The 19774-nt window shown below is 48.9% G+C and overlaps 3 protein-coding genes across 3 annotated transcripts; 2 read left to right on the top strand and 1 right to left on the bottom strand.

Moving 5' to 3' along the window:
* Positions 1-209: 209 nt before the first annotated feature.
* On the top strand, positions 210-4032 carry FABP6 (fatty acid binding protein 6; the record flags this gene model as incomplete). Its single annotated transcript, XM_082291318.1, has 5 exons — positions 210-317; positions 2142-2226; positions 3051-3226; positions 3700-3789; positions 3979-4032. The coding sequence occupies 5 exons, from the start codon at positions 210-212 to the stop codon at positions 4030-4032; spliced, it is 513 nt and encodes a 170-aa protein (XP_082147444.1).
* A 1301-nt stretch (positions 4033-5333) lies between these two features.
* On the bottom strand, positions 5334-10276 carry C1QTNF2 (C1q and TNF related 2). Its single transcript, XM_082291714.1, has 3 exons — positions 10149-10276; positions 7172-7486; positions 5334-5974 (listed from the first exon to the last, which is right to left on the bottom strand). The coding sequence occupies exons 2-3, from the start codon at positions 7410-7412 to the stop codon at positions 5361-5363; spliced, it is 855 nt and encodes a 284-aa protein (XP_082147840.1). The 5' UTR covers positions 7413-7486; positions 10149-10276; the 3' UTR covers positions 5334-5360.
* Positions 10277-14844: 4568 nt separating this feature from the next.
* On the top strand, positions 14845-17294 carry GDF9 (growth differentiation factor 9; the record flags this gene model as incomplete). The annotated part of the gene is made up of 2 exons (XM_082291290.1): positions 14845-15278; positions 16319-17294. The coding sequence occupies 2 exons, from the start codon at positions 14845-14847 to the stop codon at positions 17292-17294; spliced, it is 1410 nt and encodes a 469-aa protein (XP_082147416.1).
* Between the last annotated feature and the right edge of the window lie 2480 nt (positions 17295-19774).

Genomic DNA, 19774 nt, shown 5'->3' with positions numbered 1-19774 from the left:
CAAGGGCAGAGGGACTCCACAGACAAAAGGAATGCAAAAACGTGGTATTTCTGATTTCGTGCAAGTAAATTCTCAAAGTAAAGATATCCAAGGCTTTGATTTGGCTCCTTAAAGTTCCCTCTGTTCCCAGCAGCATTTGAAGACTCAGCTGTTTTGCATATCAGAGGCAGCTGACTCGGGAGGCAGAGGGAATTCACTGCTCACTTCGGATGACCTTTTCCTTTGGGGATGAGTTTCCACAAGAGTTTTACTTCTCTGACAACTCATTCCTGTTCACTGTCTCCAAATGCTGCACACTTGGAATTTACATCATCCTGGTACATTCAAATACAGAGCTGAGCTTTTCTGCATAACTGCTCCTTGTAGCCAGCAGGATTGTATCGTGGGATCATGGAACATCCTGAGCTGGAAGGGATCATCCAGTCCCACCCCTGCCCTGCCCAGACACCCCAACAACCCCAGCCTGGGCATCCCTGGCAGCGCTGTCCAAACGCTCCTGGAGCTCTGGCAGCCTCGGGGCCGTGCCCATTCCCTGGGGAGCCTGGGCAGTGCCCAGCAGCCTCTGGGGGAAGAACCTTTCCTGATCTCCAGCCTAAACCTTCCCTGGCACAGGTCCAGCTGGTTTTAGTTGGAAATGAAGACACAGGGGCTTGGATGCCTGACCTGATGGATTGTGCAAGTCACTTTAGTAAAGTCAGAGAGACTCAATTCCTTTATTCTTGGAATAAACTTTGTCCTGACTCCACGTTTGGAGGATTGCTTAGTGACATTCTGCATTCTCCAAGACTCCACTGAACTTCATTTCATTTTATAACAGAAAATACAGGAATGGAAACATGGATTTGTTTCAGGGTAAGAGAGCAGAACGAGGGGTGCAAATCCTCAGTGCCTGCTAAAAACTGCACAGACAGGCCCAGGCCTGATCTGTGCTCAGGCCCTGTTCTGAGTGATGCTGACCCCCAGCACCAGGCAGAGCAGCACTTTTATCATTTATTAACACTTTATGGTGTGGATGGGTGTTTGTCACCTGCTCTCTCAAGCACAGGGTGGTGCCCAGCTCCTCTGAGGTGAATAAACTTCTGCTCAGTGTGTGCAAGGGTGACCCACCCAGTCAAACAGTTACTCCTTGGGAATTTCCTGAGCTACAGACTCACCCCGGCTCTGTGCCCACCACATTCCCCCCTGTCTGAGTGCTGGAGACTTGAGGAGCTGTCAGCATTTTATATCTCATCATGGAACACTTATCAATATAATCCTATTTTATGGACAGGGAGCATAAAAGCTCAAGTACTGTTCATATAATCTGATTATCCCCTTCCCTTTACACAGGACTGGGCTGCTCTCCCTATCCAGTTTGATCGCTCTCCCAAGGTCCCTGGGCTGTTACTCTGCCAGTGGAATTGTCCCCTGCAAGTTTTATGTGAGTGGGAGAGTTTATGGCTTGAGTTCATGGACCTCCTTCCCAAGGCTGTGCAGGTCCCTCTGGAGCACAGCAGTGAGGACTGAGGCTCCCGTGGATGTGCCACCCCTGCCCTGCTTCCTGTGCTAGTGCTGCTTTGCTCTTTACAGGTGGGGCCTCAGCAGCGAGGTCCAGCTGGGAAAGGAAGTTTCCTTTCACTGAGTTCAGCAATCTTGGGATTAAGCTGAAGGAGTTTTAATTAACAAACTCAGTGTCAAATATGTTTTCTGGACAGTCAGAGTCATTTTACAGCAACTTTTAAATCAAAAGTGCAAAGAAAACCCTGGTGGTGCCAGAAGTTTCCCCAGGTCCTTCTCTGCAGAGCTGAGAACTGGTGCATGGTCCGTTTTTGTTTTATCTTTATTCCATTCTGAATGCAAAACCAGTGAAATCTTAAAAGTAAAAATACATCATTTTGTTAAAATCTGCACTAAAATGAAAACTGAGCTTTTGGCCTTGATTCCTGCTGATCTCCAGGTTATTGGCAAGGATGTACAACTGCCTGATAACCTTGGTTCTCACACAGGTCAATGGCATCGATGAGTGACTCACAGGGGCCATAAACCTCTATTTCCAAGGGGTGTGGGCCAGGTGGGCTGAGAGCTTGGGCTGGTCTATAAAGCCAGGGCTCAGCCCATCTGATCCATTCTGCTCTGATCCAGCTGCTGTTCCACCTTCCCAGGCACATCCCAAGGGAACAATGGCATTCGCAGGCAAATACGAGTTCGAGGGTGACGAGAACTATGATGCCTTTGTGCAGAAGATTGGTGAGTCTGGCTGGGATGGGCACAGGGCCTGGACTGGATAAAATACTGGGAAAAGGCTGGGAGAGCTGGGATTGCTCAGCCTGGAGAGGAAAAGCTTTGGGGTGACCTCATTGTGGCCTTCCAGGGTCTGAAGGGGCTACAGGAAAGATGGAGAGAGACTCTTTAGAAGGGATGGAGGAACAGGACAAGGGGGAATGGATCCAAACTTGCAGGGAGCAGGTTTAGATGAAATATTAGGAAGAAATTCTTCCCCAGGAGGGTGGGCAGGCCCTGGCACAGGGTGCCCAGAGCAGCTGTGGCTGCCCCTGGATCCCTGGCAGTGTCCACGGCCAGGTTGGACATTGGGGCTTGGAGCAGCCTGGGATAGTAGAAGGTGTCCCTGCCCGTGGCAGGGGCTTGGATGATCTTTAAGGTCCCTTCCAACCCAAGCTGTTCCATGATTCCATGATTCCATGTGCATCTATTTGAAGAGCAAGAGCAAATATAAAAATAGGTATGTGCAGCTAAATACAAAGGCCCGAGCATTAAATTCCAAGCATTGCATGTGTAGGTTAAGGAGAAGGGAATATTTTATGTCCTTTGTATCTATATATTTTTCCTGTGTATTTTTTCTCAGGGAAAAGAAATCAAGATTATTATTTTAGCAAATGCATTAATGTACCAATATCTTTCTTTGCACCAGTAATTTCAACTCAGATATTGTAAAAAAATTAAAAATAATAAATGAGCCACAAATCAGATGCTTTGAGAACAAACACACCACTGCCATCCTTCAGTTCAAATTCAGCTTAGATTTGATAAATTCTCTGGTTTTGTTGATTAAGGTCTCCCCAGTGACAAGGCTGAAATGGGAAGGAACTGCAAAATCGTGACTGAGGTGGTGCAGAACGGGAATGACTTCACCTGGACACAGCACTTCCCAGGAGGCCACACCACCACCAACAGCTTCACCGTGGGCAAGGAGGCAGACATGGAGACCATGGGGGGCAAGAAGTTCAAGGTAAATTCCCTGAGCTCTTCAGCTCCACAGCCTCAGGTGGATTTGGATTTAGGGTGAAAAGCAGAGCAGTGCCAGGCCTAGTGAAGGTGTGGAGTAGTGAAGGGGGTGGAATGAGAGGGGCTCTAAGACCTTTCCAACCCAAACCATCCTGGGATTCCCTGATTCCATCATCCCTGATTCCATCATCCCTGATTCCTGGGCTGCCTGCCAGGACCCTTTTCAGAGCTGTTAATGAGTGATGTGGAGATCTGGACCCTGCAGGTGTTGGTATGTGAACATTTTTCTATTTAAATTTCTATTTAAATTGCGAACATTCAAGAACTAAAGCCCACGGATTTTAGCCCTGTGCAAGCGGCCACAGGTGCAACACACAACCTCTGTCCCATAAACTTCCAAGTGTGCAGGTGTTTACAGAATATCCAGTAACAGAAATTCCAGCAATCCCAGCAACATGAACCCTTTCTCTCTTACAGGCAACTGTCAAAATGGAAGATGGAAAACTTGTAGCTGATTTCCCCAACTACCGCCACACTGCAGAGATCTCTGGGGGGAAGCTGGTAGAGGTGAGTGCTCACAGACCCAGGGCAGTTCCTAAAAAACAAAGAAAAACCTCAAGAGCAGCAGGCTTAAAATGTGAAGTTTAGATAAAAGTCTTAAGGACAGGCTCTGAGCCATGCCCAGGGCTGCTCCCCTGGACCCCTGAGCTCTGATTACACTGTTCAACCAAAGTTTTGCTTTGTTCTTTGTTCCAGATTTCTACTTCTTCTGGTGTAGTCTACAAAAGGACCAGCAAAAAGATTGCCTAAGGCAGCAAGGCCAGTCTCTTCCACTGCTCTGAAAGCCAACAATAAAATAAATTAATTAAAGTTCTGTCTTTGTCTCTTTATTGGTATTACAAGCATCCTCATTATAATGCTTACCCCAGTCCTAAATGTCTGACAGGCACTCAGAAAATCAGAGTGCAAAAGTCAGAAGATGCAGCAAAGCACTAAAGGATGTTGTGCAGGTGTTTCAGGGGGTGATGCACACCTGGCATATTCCAGTGTTTCCTACCTCCCACCTATGGAACAGAAGCTCCATTCAGCTTCTGCCTGGAGAAGGACAATTCTCTGCCCAACACCTACATCAAAATGCAAGACCTGGTGAAAGTCTTTTACCCCATTGCTGCTTGGAGGGCAGAAAGGGAGGGGCTTGAAACCAAGAGAAAGTCAGTTTACGATTCATTAGAAGTGTCTCGCACTGCCAGCAGGGTTTTCTCTTTCTGCCAACACCTGATCTTAACCTTAGAAGACATTTAAGGTTTTACAGCTGTAAATACAGCCCTATTTCCTCATTGCAGTCCTGCTGTTTCTGCAGGGAAGGTTCATGCTTTGACTCTTGAGTGTTACTTGTGAAGGACCCCAGCACTGGGAGATGAGGCTGAAATCCAGGGAATGTGTCCCTGCCCATGGCAGGGGTGGAACAAGATGAGATTTAAGGTCTTTCCAACCCAAACACCTCTGTGACTCTGATTCTCTGCTCTGAGGGAAACCAGTGGTGCTCAGTCTGTGCCCTGAGAGGAGCCCTGGACCTTAAAAATGAGACCTTTTAATCACTTCCTGTGCACACCAGATGCCTTTGCTGCTAGAACTGCCTTGATGGGGCTGGGATGGACCTTTAGAATTCCATCTGACAAATTCCTGACTCTGAACTGGCTGGCAAAGCCTAATTCCATTTAGCAAGGATCGTGCTGGGCTGCAGGGGAGGAGGCCCAGTGACACAATCTCCAGCATCAGTGGCACTGCCCAGCTCAGCTGTAGGAAATCACTGTTGGTTTCATGCTTTATTATAACCATGTAATAACCAAAGTATTCTGCACCAGCATTTGAGTTACATGTCCATGGCATGTTGGAATGATCATGGAATACATAATGGGTGGCTTTGGGATGGAGACATTCATGAGGCTGCTGAAATCTGGTACCCAGTGGGCTTGATGACATCAGGTAAATTCTGAATAGCCAATACAGGGTGCAATCACCTGATAATCCCACAGGCAAATGTGGAATCATCTGATAATCCCAGACACGTCCCATGCAAGGCCACACTTTGTTTGGACCAAGGCCCATTTCCTATTTTTTCCCCATAGTTCCTCATCCTATACCTCATTGAGATAATCTTGGTCAGGATAAATCAAGAATCCAGTAAATAAGCTGTCTGTCCAGTAGGGATCATAAAAGAGCCCATTTTGCTCTGAGTAAAAGATCTGCAGCCACACCTCATCCTCCTGCTTCAGCGCCAGGATGGTCGATCCAGAGGCCACGTCGTGGTTCCCAGTGTTGGCGTCAAAAGTCTTGATCCGGTACTGGCCGTTGTGGACCAGGCCAATGGCCAAGTGCTTGTTGGCCAAAGTGATGTCGTAGGTGAAGTAGTAAATCCCGGGGATGCTGCAGATGAACTTCCCACTGGAAGCGTTGTAATGTCCTCCCTCGTTCATCAGGATCCTGTCAAACTTGATGGGCAGCCGCTCCCTGGGGTAGCTCTTGGACACTGCCACGGAGAAGGCAGACTTGGCTTTGCTGCCACTGCAGCTGCAGGCCCCCGGCAGCCCAGGGTCACCCTGGCTCCCTTTGGGCCCTTTCTTCCCCGGAGCCCCGTTTTTCCCAGGACTGCCCTTTAAACCCTTGGGCCCCCGGGGCCCTGCCTTGCCAACAGCTCCTGTTTTCCCCTTCGGGCCTGGCTTGCCCGGGTTTCCTGTTCTGCCCTGGGGACCTGGAAGACAAATGACCTTATCAATTTTCCTTATCAGTTTTGAGCGAAAGAGCTGATACAGCAGGTGGAAGGGGGTTAGAGCATTGCAGCAGGGATTTAATTTAGGAGGGAGCCATTGCTGGTGTGAGAATCCCAATGCAATCCCACCTGGGGCTGGACGTCTGTCTGGACTGACCACCCAGGGTAGGCAGGGAATTGGTGTGGTAACAGGGGAACTCTGGTTCCATTATCTGGCTCGTTTGAGAAGAAGGAGGGATTAAAGAACAAGCATTAAATGTTTGGGTTTTACAGAGTGGGGCAGGTTTGTGAAGCTTTCAGAGCTTCGCTTTGAGCAGGTCAGTACTTTTGATCTCATGTCTCTTTTTTTACTTTGCTTTTTTTTTTACATTTAGCATGAAACTGTTTAAAAACAAGGCAAAAGTTAGCCTAGATGTGGTAAAAAGCCCAGCCTAGCTGGGGGATGAACCAGCGAACACAGGGGGCAGGGGCTGCCTTGAGATGAGAAGGGAGTTGGGCTGGCAGTGATTCTTGCCCGGTGGTATCATCTGATATGAGCAAAATCGTGAGGATTTATGCGGCGTCTCTTGACCTGCTGTAGTAAGAGCAGTTCGAAACGCAGCTGTGGCTGGAAATCTGCTCTCCAGATTCCTGGTTTGGGGGTGGGAGAAGGGAGGCAGCCGCAGGCTGGGCTCGCTGGCGTTGCTGAGGCAGGAGTGCTCTCTAGTGTGGCAGAGGGAAATCACTGCTCCGCACAGGGCTGCTCCTGCTGCCTCCAGGCTCCGGGAGCATCCAGAGCTCAGCCCCGCCTCAGGACTGAAGACGAGCTGTTGTTTGCTTTGGATTAGGTCCGGCATGGCCAGTGCCTGTCCTGTTACAGTGCTCTGGGCAGCCGGTCCTTCCTTTTCTCACGTGGCTCTGGTTTTCCTGGGAGCGGGAACCAGAGGCCAGCTCCTTATCTCCTCTGGAGAGCCTTGACCAGCACAGGGTGAACCTCACCGTGTCACAAAATGAAGCCAACAGAAGCTGCACACAGCTGTCAGGACATGGTGTGAGTCTGGAGCCCCTCTGACGAGTGGGACCATTTGGAGGGGGGACAGAGGGAATTCTGGCGGAGTTTCCCATGAGGTGTTGCTGTGAAGGGGCTGTTGCACCACAGCTTCCACCTTTCCATTGCTGTGTTGAGCACTTCTCTCTTACCTTCATCGCCGTGCTCGCCTTTCTCCCCGTCCTGGCCGTCCTTGCCGTCCTTGCCGGGGAAGCCCATCCTGCCCACGGTTCCTGGGGTCCCTGGCACGCCGGGGGGCCCGGGGGGCCCGGGGGGCCCTGGCAGGCTGCAGGCCAGCTGGGCACCCTCCTGCAGCTCCCGCTTGGCAAAGCCCCCCAGGATGTGGTTTGCCACACAGGGCACAGTCCAGAGGAGCAGCACAGCAGAGATCATGGCACGGCCTGTGGGGAGGAGACGGGATGTGGGAGCAGCGTGTGGGCACCACTGGCATGGGCTGGTGAAGAAAACTGCATGAAAATGGGAGATAATTTGGCTTTTCTTGGCAGGGTGGGGGAGCTGTTTGCTTTGGTGTGATGTGATTCCAAGGACTTGGCTCATGGAGTTTTCTAGGTCAGACCAATATTTTTATCAAACTTACTCTTCTCCAAGCCTGTATCTGTGTCCGTCCCTCATTTTGTTTTGCTCCCTGAGCCTCTCTTCCCCCAAAGCACCAGGAGCAATGGCAAAGGGGTGCAGAAAGCAGCTGCTTGGGACCAGGGGAGTGGAGGAAGGGGAAGGGGTTTGGTGTGAGCGTCCCCAGCACGACCTGCCCATGGTTGGGTCGCTGGGGTTTCTTCAAAGCACAAAGCCCATCGTGTGATGCAGAGCAGGACTCAGACAGGCTGGGCAGGATTTGGGCCAGGCCTTTTGCCTACGAGCTGAGCCTCATCCCCTTCTCCACTGCAGCTCAGATTTAGCAGCTCCTCAGAACTGTTTTGTGCAACTCCTGCACTGGAAATAAGATGCTTAAAGCACTGGCTAAATTCCATGTTGGCCTTAGCTCTCATCCTGTTCTCGGCTCCTGAGGGGTAGAAATGCATATTTAGATGCTCCAAATCCAGCCAGCTGATCCTACATATTTATGCTCAGTGGGAGCCCCCAGTTCTGTGATATTATAATTAAGAACATGCAGAGGAGAGGGAAATGCAAACCAGATCCAGGGCTGGATTTGGCTGCTGAGCCCTTTGGTTCTTCAGCTCTGATTTGCTGCTGCTGAAAGGCGTTGGGTTAATGCACTTGTGAGATGGAAAACACCATCCAGTGTTCATGTGGGAAGTTGAATGAAGGCTTCTGAGTTCATGAAAAGGGAAACAGAATGTACAAATGCCTGTGGAGTGGGAGATCACAAGGAAAGCTGCATCCCTGCTTCCCAGGAACCCCTCCAGCGGGGCAGAGAAGTGAGAGGCATCTGGAGGTGGATGACACTCACAAGCTGTGGCAGGGAAAAATGTCATTGTGGAGCTTAACCTGGAAAAAAGCTGGGAATGCCTCACGTGGAGAAGAAACGTGCAAGAAGGAGCAGAGGGTGGAAGGGCAGCTCCTCCTCTGAAAGTTTCTTACCATAATCACTTCTGTTCCCTTGAGACCCAGCTCGTTGACCTGATGGGATAAAAAGTGGCAAACAAAATTCCCCGAGGCTGGGAGGTCAGTGGGAGCAGCACTTGGATAAGTGGGGAGTATCCACGTACGTGGAGCTGTTCTCTGGCACAGCTCCCGAGCTGGTGTTAATTAACAGCTCCACAAGAACGCTTCATCCCATATCCCAGCAACGTGTGTGGGATGCAAAGCAGCACCACGTCCACAAGAGGATCTCTAAATAACCTCTTGGAGAAATCTTTTTGAAAGAGAACAAACCTCATGCTGTTCCACCTTAAAAGGAAAACTGTTCCTCGATGTAGAAGGTCCGATGAGCTCCAAAAAGCAAATTGGAAGCAGATCAGCATCTCCCCTCTCTGCAGTGTGGGCAGCCAGCCCGGCACAGGAGGCTGTGCAGCAGCAGAACTGATTTTCCAAAGACATTTTAACCAATGGCTTTGTCACCAGGGTTAGAGACCTTTGGGCCATGCCCAATGCCTGTTGTGCATTAAAGAGGTGTTTCTGTAAGAAAAGATCCTGCCTGGAAGAGTCAGCACCAGCTGTACTTTCTGCTGCTTCCAGGGCAGCTGGGCTGAAATCCCAGAGGAAAATCCCTGAGGGCTGCCAGATGCGGGGTTTGGTGGCACATGCAGTGGCTGGATGGTGATTTTTTGGCCAGCAAAGTCACCCTGTGCCATGTGGCGGTGGGAATAGGACACCCTGGGGGAATTGCTGCTTGCAGGGAGGCAGGAGCAGGATGAGGGGACCCAGCAGTGAGTGAACACCGTGACTTTCTTCTCTACTTCCTTGTAATATCCGAGGCTTTCTCAAACAAGACATCCATCTTTCTGCCTCACTAGTGTACTTCAAGGTGTCATAATTACTCTTCAAGATAATCATTATCCCCATGAGCCTAATTCTCAGCTCTGGAGGTAGCCCTGCAGCATCCCTGGGGTGGAAGCAGGAGCCCTTGGGTGCAAGGCTGATTTAGGCAAAATCAGGTGTGACAGCAGTGACAGAGAGCAGCTGAAATGGGTGGATTTAACTGATATGAGCCAGGGAAGCACCTACACCAACAGGGGTTTGATCTGTTCCCTGCTGCTGCACAAAACAATGGCAAAGGAGGGAAAGCAGAGGATGCACCTTCTGTCCTCAACCTGCAGCGCTCGCTTGGCTTCAGACACCGGGAATTCCCGTGCCAAACCTTTCCTCTCCTGGAGCAAAAGCGCCGGGAATTCCCGTGCCAAACCCTTCCTCGCCTGGAGCAAAAGCACCGGGAATTCCTGTGCCAAACCTTTCCCAGCCCCGAGCTCAAACCCGTCTGGGCAGCTGCCCAGTGCAGGGACAGGCTGAAGGAGGTGGGAGCTCCCAGCAAAGGCTGAGGAATGTTTCCCTCATGGTGTTATTTCTTTAACTGGCAACTGTTGCCTTCACGGATTCCTGCGCAGGCTTTGGAAACCTGAGTGCTCAGTGACTTAGACCTTATTTGGGAAGTTTTCAAAGTTAAGGTTAAGAGGAGGGAGAGGCAGAAAAAGGAAAAGTGGATCTACTCACCAGCCTAATCTCCTCAGTGAGATCCTGACAGGCGCTGGCAGCCCCCAGCACTTCAGGCAGATGTTTTGCTGCAGATCCCCAGCCCTGTCCTGCCACAGCAGGTCCTGGGAGGGCTGTGCAGGATTGACTTTGGTCCTTTTTACTCCCGTTTTACTTCGTTTTGTGCGCAGTTTGAGCTCCCTGCAGCAGCTCCACTTTGGCTCCACGTTGCCAAAGGCATATTTTTATTATTGTGTAATGGATCTGAGCCTCTGCCTCGGTCACGTGGCACGGGAAGAGATTTTTATGCACATGTGGCTGGAAAGCTCTTGATGCTTGGGGAGCTTTTCCCTTTCTCCCTCTCCCTTGCAGTCCTGGAGGAAAGCTCAGGGGCTGCCTGGATCATTTCTGGTTGATGCTGCCCCTCCCTGCTGTAGTCACTGCTCACACAAGCAGGGAACGGGTAACGCTGATCCAACTGGGGAACAACTTTGACACTTCATCCTGGAGTATTAAAGGGAAGAAAATCTTGTCCTGGGGGTGGAAACTCACTTCGAATCACTCCAGGCTTGAATTTAAGGACAAAGTCATGAAGCAGCAGCTCTGCAAATGCAAATTTGTACCTCAGCACTTCTTCAGGATGATGTGCACTACGAAATACAACTTTGTCATGGGGATGGCAGGGCAGGAATCCTTCTGTCTTGGAAAAGGGTTGGGATTTAGTTTTAAGCTTGGAAAGTAATTACAACCCCCCAGCAATTGCTTCAGGTAAGGCAGAAACAGCAGGAGCAGCGGCTGAAGCTGGAGCAGGATGCTCTGGGATGCTGCCAGGGTTGGTATGGACCAGACTCATCTTTGGTTGTGGGTTCCTGCTCTGGCCCCACCAGGATCCTGCACGGGGCGTGGGACAGGCATATGCCTGGTGGCGGGGCTCCAAACCCTGCCCTGCAGCTCTGCAGCCAGAAAATCCTTTCTGCTCAGTGCAGAACATCAGCTGACTGGGAGAATGCTGGAATTGTCATTCCTTGCTCTGCCCAAATTCATCCTTCCCAGAGCTGTTGTGGTTTATTTTTAAGCTTTCCCCTGTGCTTGCTTTTGGCACTTGGTGGGAACGGATATAACATAAAAATGAAGCCTGTACACAGTTGGCTTTGTGAGCTGGGGCTGCTTTAGATGCTCCTGGGAGGACTGGGAACATTTGGCTGAGGAAGCACAGGGCTGTTTTTGTGCTGTGCTCACAGTCCCACAGAGCTCCTGCAGAGCCAGCGCCCCGGCCCCAGCTCCCTGACACTGAACAACCTCCCTTCCCAAACAACCATCAGCTTTGCATTTCCTGGGAAAAGGGCTGGTTTAGAAAAGCTGCCATGTGGCTGCAGAGCTCTGGCTGCCGCAGCCCACTCCCCTCTAGCACTGGGGTGAGCACAGCTGGGACAGACCCAGACACTGCTCTGGACATGGGGCAGACAGGAATTCTCACTTTTCGCCTGTTTCCATGAAGTTTGTAGGAACGCAGAACTCGTGCTGGGCCGCTGTGCCTGGGTGTGGGCCAAAAGGCTCAAAGCACTGCATGTGAAATAGGCAACCAGGTGAAAGCTTCCCGGGGGCTTTGCCACAGCACCAGTTGGATGGGCCTGGGAAGCCACAGTGCCTTCCTCAGATGCTGATGGTGTGGAAAAGGAAAAGCTCTTCTGCTGATCCTGCTCCTGCCCCATGGCAGCTGTGCTTTGAGATGGGCCTGACACGGGCCAGGGATGAGAGGATGCTTGGACACACAGCAATCCTGCCAGGCAGCCTCAGGCAGGAGCAGGGAATTCACAGTTTGGGGTGATTTTGTGCCCAGGTCTGCAGCATGGGGAAGGAAGCAAGAGCCTGACCTAGTTCAGCAGCATGGGGAGAAACTGCTGGGAAGCTCCTGCCAGGCAGATGGAAAATCTGTCTGTGCTGCAGGGCCAGGCCAGGCTCCACCAGGGTCCCAGACAGCTCTGCTGAGAACACTTGGCAGCACAGTTTGTTAAGTAAACAAACTGCCCGTGCACAGAGAAGCAGAGCAGCCTGAGACTCGTGCTCAGTGCTTTCTGTGTCAGTGAGACATTGCAGGGGACATGACAGCAGATCTTGTCCCCTCGGTGCTGCTTTTTAGCAGAAGCCTCTGTGCTGTGACCCCCGTGGTGCCCCCAGGGTCCCGGGGAAGGGGACTGGCTCAGGGACAGGCGTGGGCTGGGGGTGCAGTCCCTGCTCAGGATGCTCTGCCTGGTGTGGAGGTGGAACAACTCAAACAATGCCCTGCTTGAAAAGCTGTCAGTGAGTGGAGAAGGGGTTCATGCCTCTTTTGGGGTGAATAATGCTAAAATCAGCCTGACTTATTGATCCCAAAGTTAAATACCCTGAGAGTGAGGTGAAGATGTGGCAGATGATGAAGTGCCTGATAAAGGAACACACAAGTGATGCTACCGACACCTTACCCAGAGGTGCTGAGCTGGCACAGCTGGCCCAGACACATCTGACTGACAGCCCAGGCCCACTTTTTAACAGAGGATTTTCCTACACACCCTTCTGGGACTGTGTGTGGCAATTCCTCCCTGCAGTGGGGACACCCCTCAAGGCCACTCCTCAGGACTGAGCCAAAGAGATTTGCTCACAGTCGTTGGTCTGGGTGAGTAATACCATTCTCTAGTTAATTTTTTTTGTTATCTTTAGTATAATTGCCTCAATATAACTGCTTTAATATAAATGTTTCAATTTTGTTTCAAAAATAGTGCACTGTACTATACTAAGAGTTCTAGCTACCCATACTAGGTAGCAAATAATTCTGTTTAATGTTTTTTTAGCCTTATCATTGGCATGATAAATCATTTATTTCTATATAAATATAACTGGTTTGCCATCCTTAATCCTGCAGGACAAAGTCACCTAAAGGTTGAATCGCTGCTGCTGTGCATGTGCTGAGGGGGAGAACTGGGAGTGCCAAAATGTGGGTGACCATCAGTTCCCAGCCCAGGACAGGGCTGTGCCCCAGCCTGGAAGGATTTCCCCTTGTTTACCTCTGAGCACTCACTGGTTTCATTGCTAGGTACTGACCTTGCAGCCACGACAATTTAACCAAATGACATCATTCAGCAAATGCCAGAAAAGTTGAAATTCACCCAGAGGTTGGAGGGAGCCTAAAAATCTAGCAATAACAATGGGAGTGTGCCTCTCACCAAAGATAAGTGTCAGTGCTTTGGGGGTTTTGGGAGATACTAAGGGGAAGGAAGAAGCATTTTTCCACCCAACAGGCCTCCAGACTTAGTGTGGGATGGTGATTTGAGTAATTTTTATTGCCCTGCCTAAAAGCAGCTTGAAAATCTGTAAGCAGTCTACAGAGAGTGATTGTCCCTCTCCAAAAAACCCCATAAAAATGAGTCAAAACCCTGTTTAAACTTAAAGGATGCCCTTGAGACCATCAGCTCTGCCTAGGAGCTGCAGCCCTGACCCATTAAGATAAAAATAAATAGAGTTTATTTTAGGAAGACGGAAGTGGGAACCAGCCCAATCACCAGTGAGCCACTGCCAACACTGAGCAGATGCTGTGTAAAGGTTGGGATTTTTCTTTTTGTTCCATGTACCTTCTAATTCAAAGTAAATTCAGCAACCTTTTTGACTCACCACAATTGGCCCCTGCCTTGATGCCAAGTAACATAGACAAGAAAGGATTTCTGAAAATGACTTGCATTTCCCAATTACAAAAAGCCTCCAGCCCTGTAGCACCAGACCTGCACCTTAACCATATCCAATAATAATGTAAAATAAACAAGACACCAACAGAATGAGAAATCGTTTCCCTACTCCTACCTTAAAGCCACAACTGAACGCCATGGTGGAGATGCTGCAAGAGAACCAGAACTGTTATTTTATTTAGAAGCAATAAAAAAAATTCTGAAAAAATAACTCACAGCTGGCATACAGCAAGTTACCTCAAACCTCACCTCAGGCAGCAAACAGGGCAGGTAGCAGCAGCAGGCTTTCCATTTTTCACAATTTTGATTCTTCAGGGCTTTCTTTGCTCTCCAGTTTGTAAACAAGAACTTGTCAGGCAGGAAAATACACTAGGGAAGCTGAAAGAGATAGTAACGAGCTTGGCAAACTCAGCTTTCCACTGCAGCACGCCAAGGCAAGAGGGAGAACATCCAGTATAGACCCCAAATTAATCTGCCTGTAAGGTGCTCTCAAATCAGCCTCTATACTTCTCCCTAAAAACCCACAACTTTATACCCAGTGAGCAGCTGGGGGCTGGGTTGTTCAGCTCAGAGCTGGTGAAAACGACTCCACCAGCACATGGAGAGAGGCCAAAGGCTAAGAGCAGTAATATTTAGCTTTATATATTTCTGCAAATAAACCAGGATTAATTAGACCAGGCAACACTAACGCCTCCCCAGCTCCCTCTGCGGGCTGGCACTCAGCTCCGAGCCTGTAATTTCCCATGTGAAAAAGGTTAACTCAGAATTAGGATCTCGTTTATAATAAACTTCCCGGGCCAAGGCTTAGCCTAACTGCAATGAAGCTGTGGCTTTAGGGGCCAGCTGCAGATCTTTCTCTTTGCTTTCTAATTAGAAAGAAACCTCCCTCACACTTCACAGCTGCAACATATATAAGGGATGGGGCTGAGGCACTCTCGTTTTTCCTTGAGTATTTGAGGGGAGTTATTTTTTTCTTTTTTTCACCTACAGCCCTCAAGAGCATGGAGAGCACTTGGAGGATTTGTGTGTGTTTGTACTGCTGCCTGCCCTGGCTCTCTTCTGGCACCCAGTACTCGCCCCGCTCCAGGGGCCGGGGGGGCTCTGAGAAGGCCCCTGGGTTTTCGGCAGCTCCTGAGGATGCTGCCAGGGAGCTCAGCGCGGTGCTGCAGCTGCCCCAAGGCGGGGAACCGGCCCCTACCCTCCTGCCCCCGCTGCTCAAGGTGCTGCACGGCCGCGGCCCCCGGGGCTGGCACAGCGAGGCCCCGCGGCTGCAGCCGGACTCCAGGGCTCTCCGGTACATGAAGAGGCTGTACAGGATGTCTGCCACCAGGGACGGCATCCCTAAGGCGCACCGAGGCCGCTTCTATAACACGGTGCGGCTCTTCACCCCGTGCTGGGAATGCCAGCACCGCCTCGGGGGCCTGGGGAAAGGTAGGTGTGCAGTGCCTGGGCTGGAGAGGTTACACGGGGTTTCTGTGTGTTCTGTGCTGGCAGCAGGAAATAAAAATACCTCCTTTCTTCAGCGCTGTTGCTATTTTAGTCCTGGAGCCTCTTCTCCTAAACTGTAGGAGTTTTTCATAACCTACTTCTCCTTGAATGGCATTAGGCACAGGCTTCACAGGCTGGGGAACACCCCACAAGTAGTATGTACAAGACAGGCTGGTGTTCTGGGCTGACTCATCTGCTCATGAGTCAGAAAAAGCTATAAGCAGATCTAAGTAAAGTAAGAGAAGTGGAAAAAATGTTTAGGCATAATAGGCAGCACATTTCCTTCTACAGCCCGTTTTGGTTTTGCTTTTTTCTAAAAACTGCAGCACTGGTAAAAAAATTTGTACCAAACTGCCAGCACCTGTGCTAGAGAATCCTCTCCTTGTCTGGTACATTTGCTAGAGAAGAATCATGATCAAAACCTGAAGGGAAGAGTAGAATTACTCACAAATTGGGCTCAGGACTGGGATGGCTGGGCACCCTGTAACTTACAATGCTTCCATGGTTTTCTTAAATGTGGGCTGGTCACAACAACAGCAACTAGAAATCCTTGGCTGATAAACCTACTAAGGTGACCTGAGTTCTCCTGACTTGGATTTTTCACTAGAAAGACAGATAAACATAGAAAGATAAACACAAGCATTGTACTGCTGCACAGGAACAGCACTCTGAGGTGGAGTTCATGGTTTTTATCATCTGGAGTGTTTAGTTCCTGTTACCCCCACACCAGCACTAAAGAGACAACAGCTGACTTCCTCCTGTGCTGGTTCTTTTAATGAAATGAATCCTAATAGCCCTTATAATCAGGGGTTTTCTTGTGTTTATTTTCTTAATTTTTAACTCTTATGTCCCTGACCAAAGTAGAAATTTCATGCAATAAATGTAAGGGCATCTGAATTGTTTTCTTCTGCTGCTGAATCATTTTTACTTATCAACTACAACAGTATTCATGTCGAGGTGGAAAAATAAGATGCAATAACACTACAGGAATCTGTTTCCCTTCACAGGAGATATTCATTCGGTGGATTTACTCTTCAACTTGGATCGTGTTACTGCTCTGGAGCACTTACTCAAGTCTGTCTTGCTCTATTCCTTTGACACATCTGTTCCCATTTCCTCTTCCATTACCTGCATATGCCATTTATCCCTTAAGGAACATGATTCTTCCAGCCAAGTTTGCCCCAGCATTTCCCACTCTCTAGCTTTGAGCCTGCACTTTGATGTTAGAAAACGCAAATGGGTGGAGATGGATGTGACTTCTTTCCTCCAGCCTCTGATTGCTACGAACAGGAGGAACATTCATATGGCTCTGAACTTCACTTGTCTGATGGGTGACCCACAACAGAGCACGAAACTGCAAAATGCTGTTAATGTGACACTGGTTCCCCCTTCCCTTCTGCTGTATCTGAATGACACCAGTGAGCAAGCTTATCACCGTGGGAGCTCGCTCAGGCACAGGAGGAAAAGCCCAGCGCGGGCCAGGCAGAGCAGCAGCCCGCTTGTGGATCCTCCAAAGGGTGACAAAGGACAAGGCAATCCCCAGGGTAAAAGGGCCTCTCGCCAGCGAAGGAATGAGAATCCAAAAGCAGCACCAGCCACTTCACCTCACAATCGGAGCGAGTATCTGAAGCAATTTGTGTTCCCTCAGCACGAGTGTGAGCTGCACAACTTCCGCCTGAGCTTCAGCCAGCTGCGGTGGGACCGCTGGATCATCGCCCCGCACAGGTACAGCCCCCAGTTCTGCCGGGGGGACTGTCCCCGCGCCCTGGGCCACCGCTACGGCTCCCCGGTGCACGCCATGGTGCAGACCCTCATCTACGAGCGGCTGGACCCCTCTGTGCCCAGGCCCTCGTGCGTGCCGGCCGCCTACAGCCCGCTCAGCGTGCTGACCATCGAGCCTGACGGCTCCATCGCCTACAAGGAGTACGAGGACATGATCGCCACCAAGTGCACCTGCCGGTAGTGGGGACTCTGCTGCACTCCACTTTGGGGTGGGTTTGCGCTCTCAAGCACAGGTTTTATCTTTGCATTCTCAAGATCTGTAGCTACAACTGACTGAGCAGTGTTGCTGTAACTCCGGGAGCTGGGATTTAGCAAGGAGTTAGCAGAAGGGGTTCACATCAGTGCACTGATTTTTTTGTACTCACTCAGCCTTTCTAGAATGTGCAATTAAATGTAAATAGTGTCTTTTTATCGGGAGAATTTTGCATTTAAAATGGGGGAAAGGTTTCAACTACTAAATGTCTATTTTAAGCTGCTTTATTACAGATTAAAAAAAAGAAAGAAATGGCTATCACACATACCCTGACATACAGTGCCTGCTACTCTGCCTCTGCAGAAACCCTGTGTGTGACATCTCCAGTAATGAGTGGGAAGAGGAGAAAGCCTTTAATGTTAGAATTGTTTCCTTGGTCTTTCATTCTCTTCCAAGCAGGATGACACAACCCTTCCTCACAGTTCTGTAAAGAGTTACCACGTTGTTTTTTGCTTTTCTTCTCTTGCACTCTTTGGGCTTTCTCATCTAAAAGGAGGGTAAGAATTTAAGGGCAGCTGTGGGTAATTTGTGAACATTTAAATTAAGGCACTATTTTGGTAAGAATTTGCACCAAGTGAGGCTTCATTTGGTTCAAGAACAAGGAGCAGCTGTCCATGGTGTGAGGGCAGAGGATTGCCCATTGGAGCCACACTGCCACTGGCTTCTGAGCTAGGAAGAAATGTTTAAAAAGCTTAATCCTCAAAAATGGCTTCTAAAAGCTTTGAATGAGTTAATGTAAATGCTGTTCAATGGGTTTAATATTCTGAAATATGGGGCCACAGCCTTGCTTCCTCTCACAATGAAACTGTAGGTAACAAGTGCCTCAACTCTAGGTGCTTTCACACCGAATTCTTACTGCAATTGATTTATTATGATTTATTGTCTCCTCCTAGACCGACCTGGGGCTCACACACAAAACCTCTCAGCTTTAGTGGGGATTTTTCTTGTTTGTTTGTTTATTAAAGGCTGTGCAGCAGCACTGTCTTGTAAAACTTGTTTAGAACAGCCTCTAACACTGACTTGCTAATGGATTAATAAATAAATGCTGTAACTTTCTACACCCAACCAGCCCCTACCTTATATCCTGAGCAATTCCAGAGGCTGGGAATTCAGCCTGGCAGGGCAGGCCTGAGAGGCTGCTGTGTGGTGTCACTTTGATGCTTCACCTGGTCACTGAACCCACTCATGTTGGGGTGAGTCTGGAGAGCTCCTGGAGGTGCAACAGGCACAAACCTGCCTTAAAAGTGGGGATCCTGCTCCAGGTTTCAGTCTCTGACTGCTGAAATCAAAGTGGTTGACCCCAAAAGCTCAAAATGGTATCTTGGTGTCACATAAAACCTTCCTGGTCCCAGCACCGTGGGCAGGTGGGTGAGTTTGGATTGTGTCACTCCTGCTCATCCCTTCAAACTCTGGGGATTTGGCTTTGCTCATCTGCCAGAGAAGAAAATAAATGGCATTGTTTCCTGACACAAATCCTTCTAATTATTGTGAAATGCGTAATGTAGTCCAATAATCCTAACATATTCTAATGTTTCATTAATGGAGATCATGTTTAATATAGTCTAATAATTCAAATAATATATTAAATATGTGTAATATATTGTAATAATCCCAATAATGTTGAACCTATCTAATATATTGTAATAATAATTCCAACAATGCTGAAGTTTAACATATTCTAACAAATCTAATATATTCTAACATTAGTTCAAATAATGGTAAATATGTCTAATATATTGTAATGAGCCAAATAAAGCTGAAAGTGTTTAATACAGTCTAATAATTCTACTATCATTCAAATGGTAAAAATATCTAATATCCTAACCATTCTTATCTATTCTAATAATAATTTAAATAATTTTGATGTCGAATATATTCTGTAATTCGAATAATATGGAATATATCTAATATAGTCTAATAATTATAATATAATCTATTAATGATGCCAGTAATATTGAAGATGTCTAATACATAATAATTTCCATTATTTGGAAGATGTCTCATACATTCTAATAACAATTCCAACATTGTTTACGATGCTCATTGCGGGGGGGTGTGGCGGGATATTTAACCTTTAAAAGCCTTTTCCAGTGCAAACCATTCCATAATTCCACGATTTTCTGCTTCAGACACTCCCGCTGTTCAGCGGAACTCCACCATCGCCACATAAAAGTGTTTTTTCTCCATTATTTCTCTGGGCGGTTTCCGCGCTGAGGCACCGCCCCCCCCCCCCCCCTCACGGCGCGGGTGCTTCCCGTGAGTTCCCCCCCCGTTCCCCTCAGGGCAGCGCCCGTTTCTGGCGCACGTCATTTATTACAAACCGCGTGTTAAAAACACGCTTTAGTAGAACTCTGATTTACCACCCACCTATTTCACCGCCTCTATCGTTTATTACAAGCAGAAAGCGC

Source organism: Coloeus monedula (assembly GCF_965178545.1).
Source record: "Coloeus monedula genome assembly, chromosome: 15".
NCBI classification, from domain to species: Eukaryota; Metazoa; Chordata; class Aves; order Passeriformes; family Corvidae; genus Coloeus; species Coloeus monedula.
This window is presented reverse-complemented; position numbering and strand designations above follow the sequence as displayed.

Coding starts and splice junctions, on each gene's coding strand:
- C1QTNF2 (XM_082291714.1), bottom strand. CDS start 7,412: ATGATCTCTGCTGTGCTGCTCCTCTGGACTGTGCCCTGTGTGGCAAAC. Junction 5,975..7,171: donor AGGCGAGCACGGCGATGAAG/GTAAGAGAGAAG, acceptor TTTGTCTTCCAG/GTCCCCAGGGCAGAACAGGA.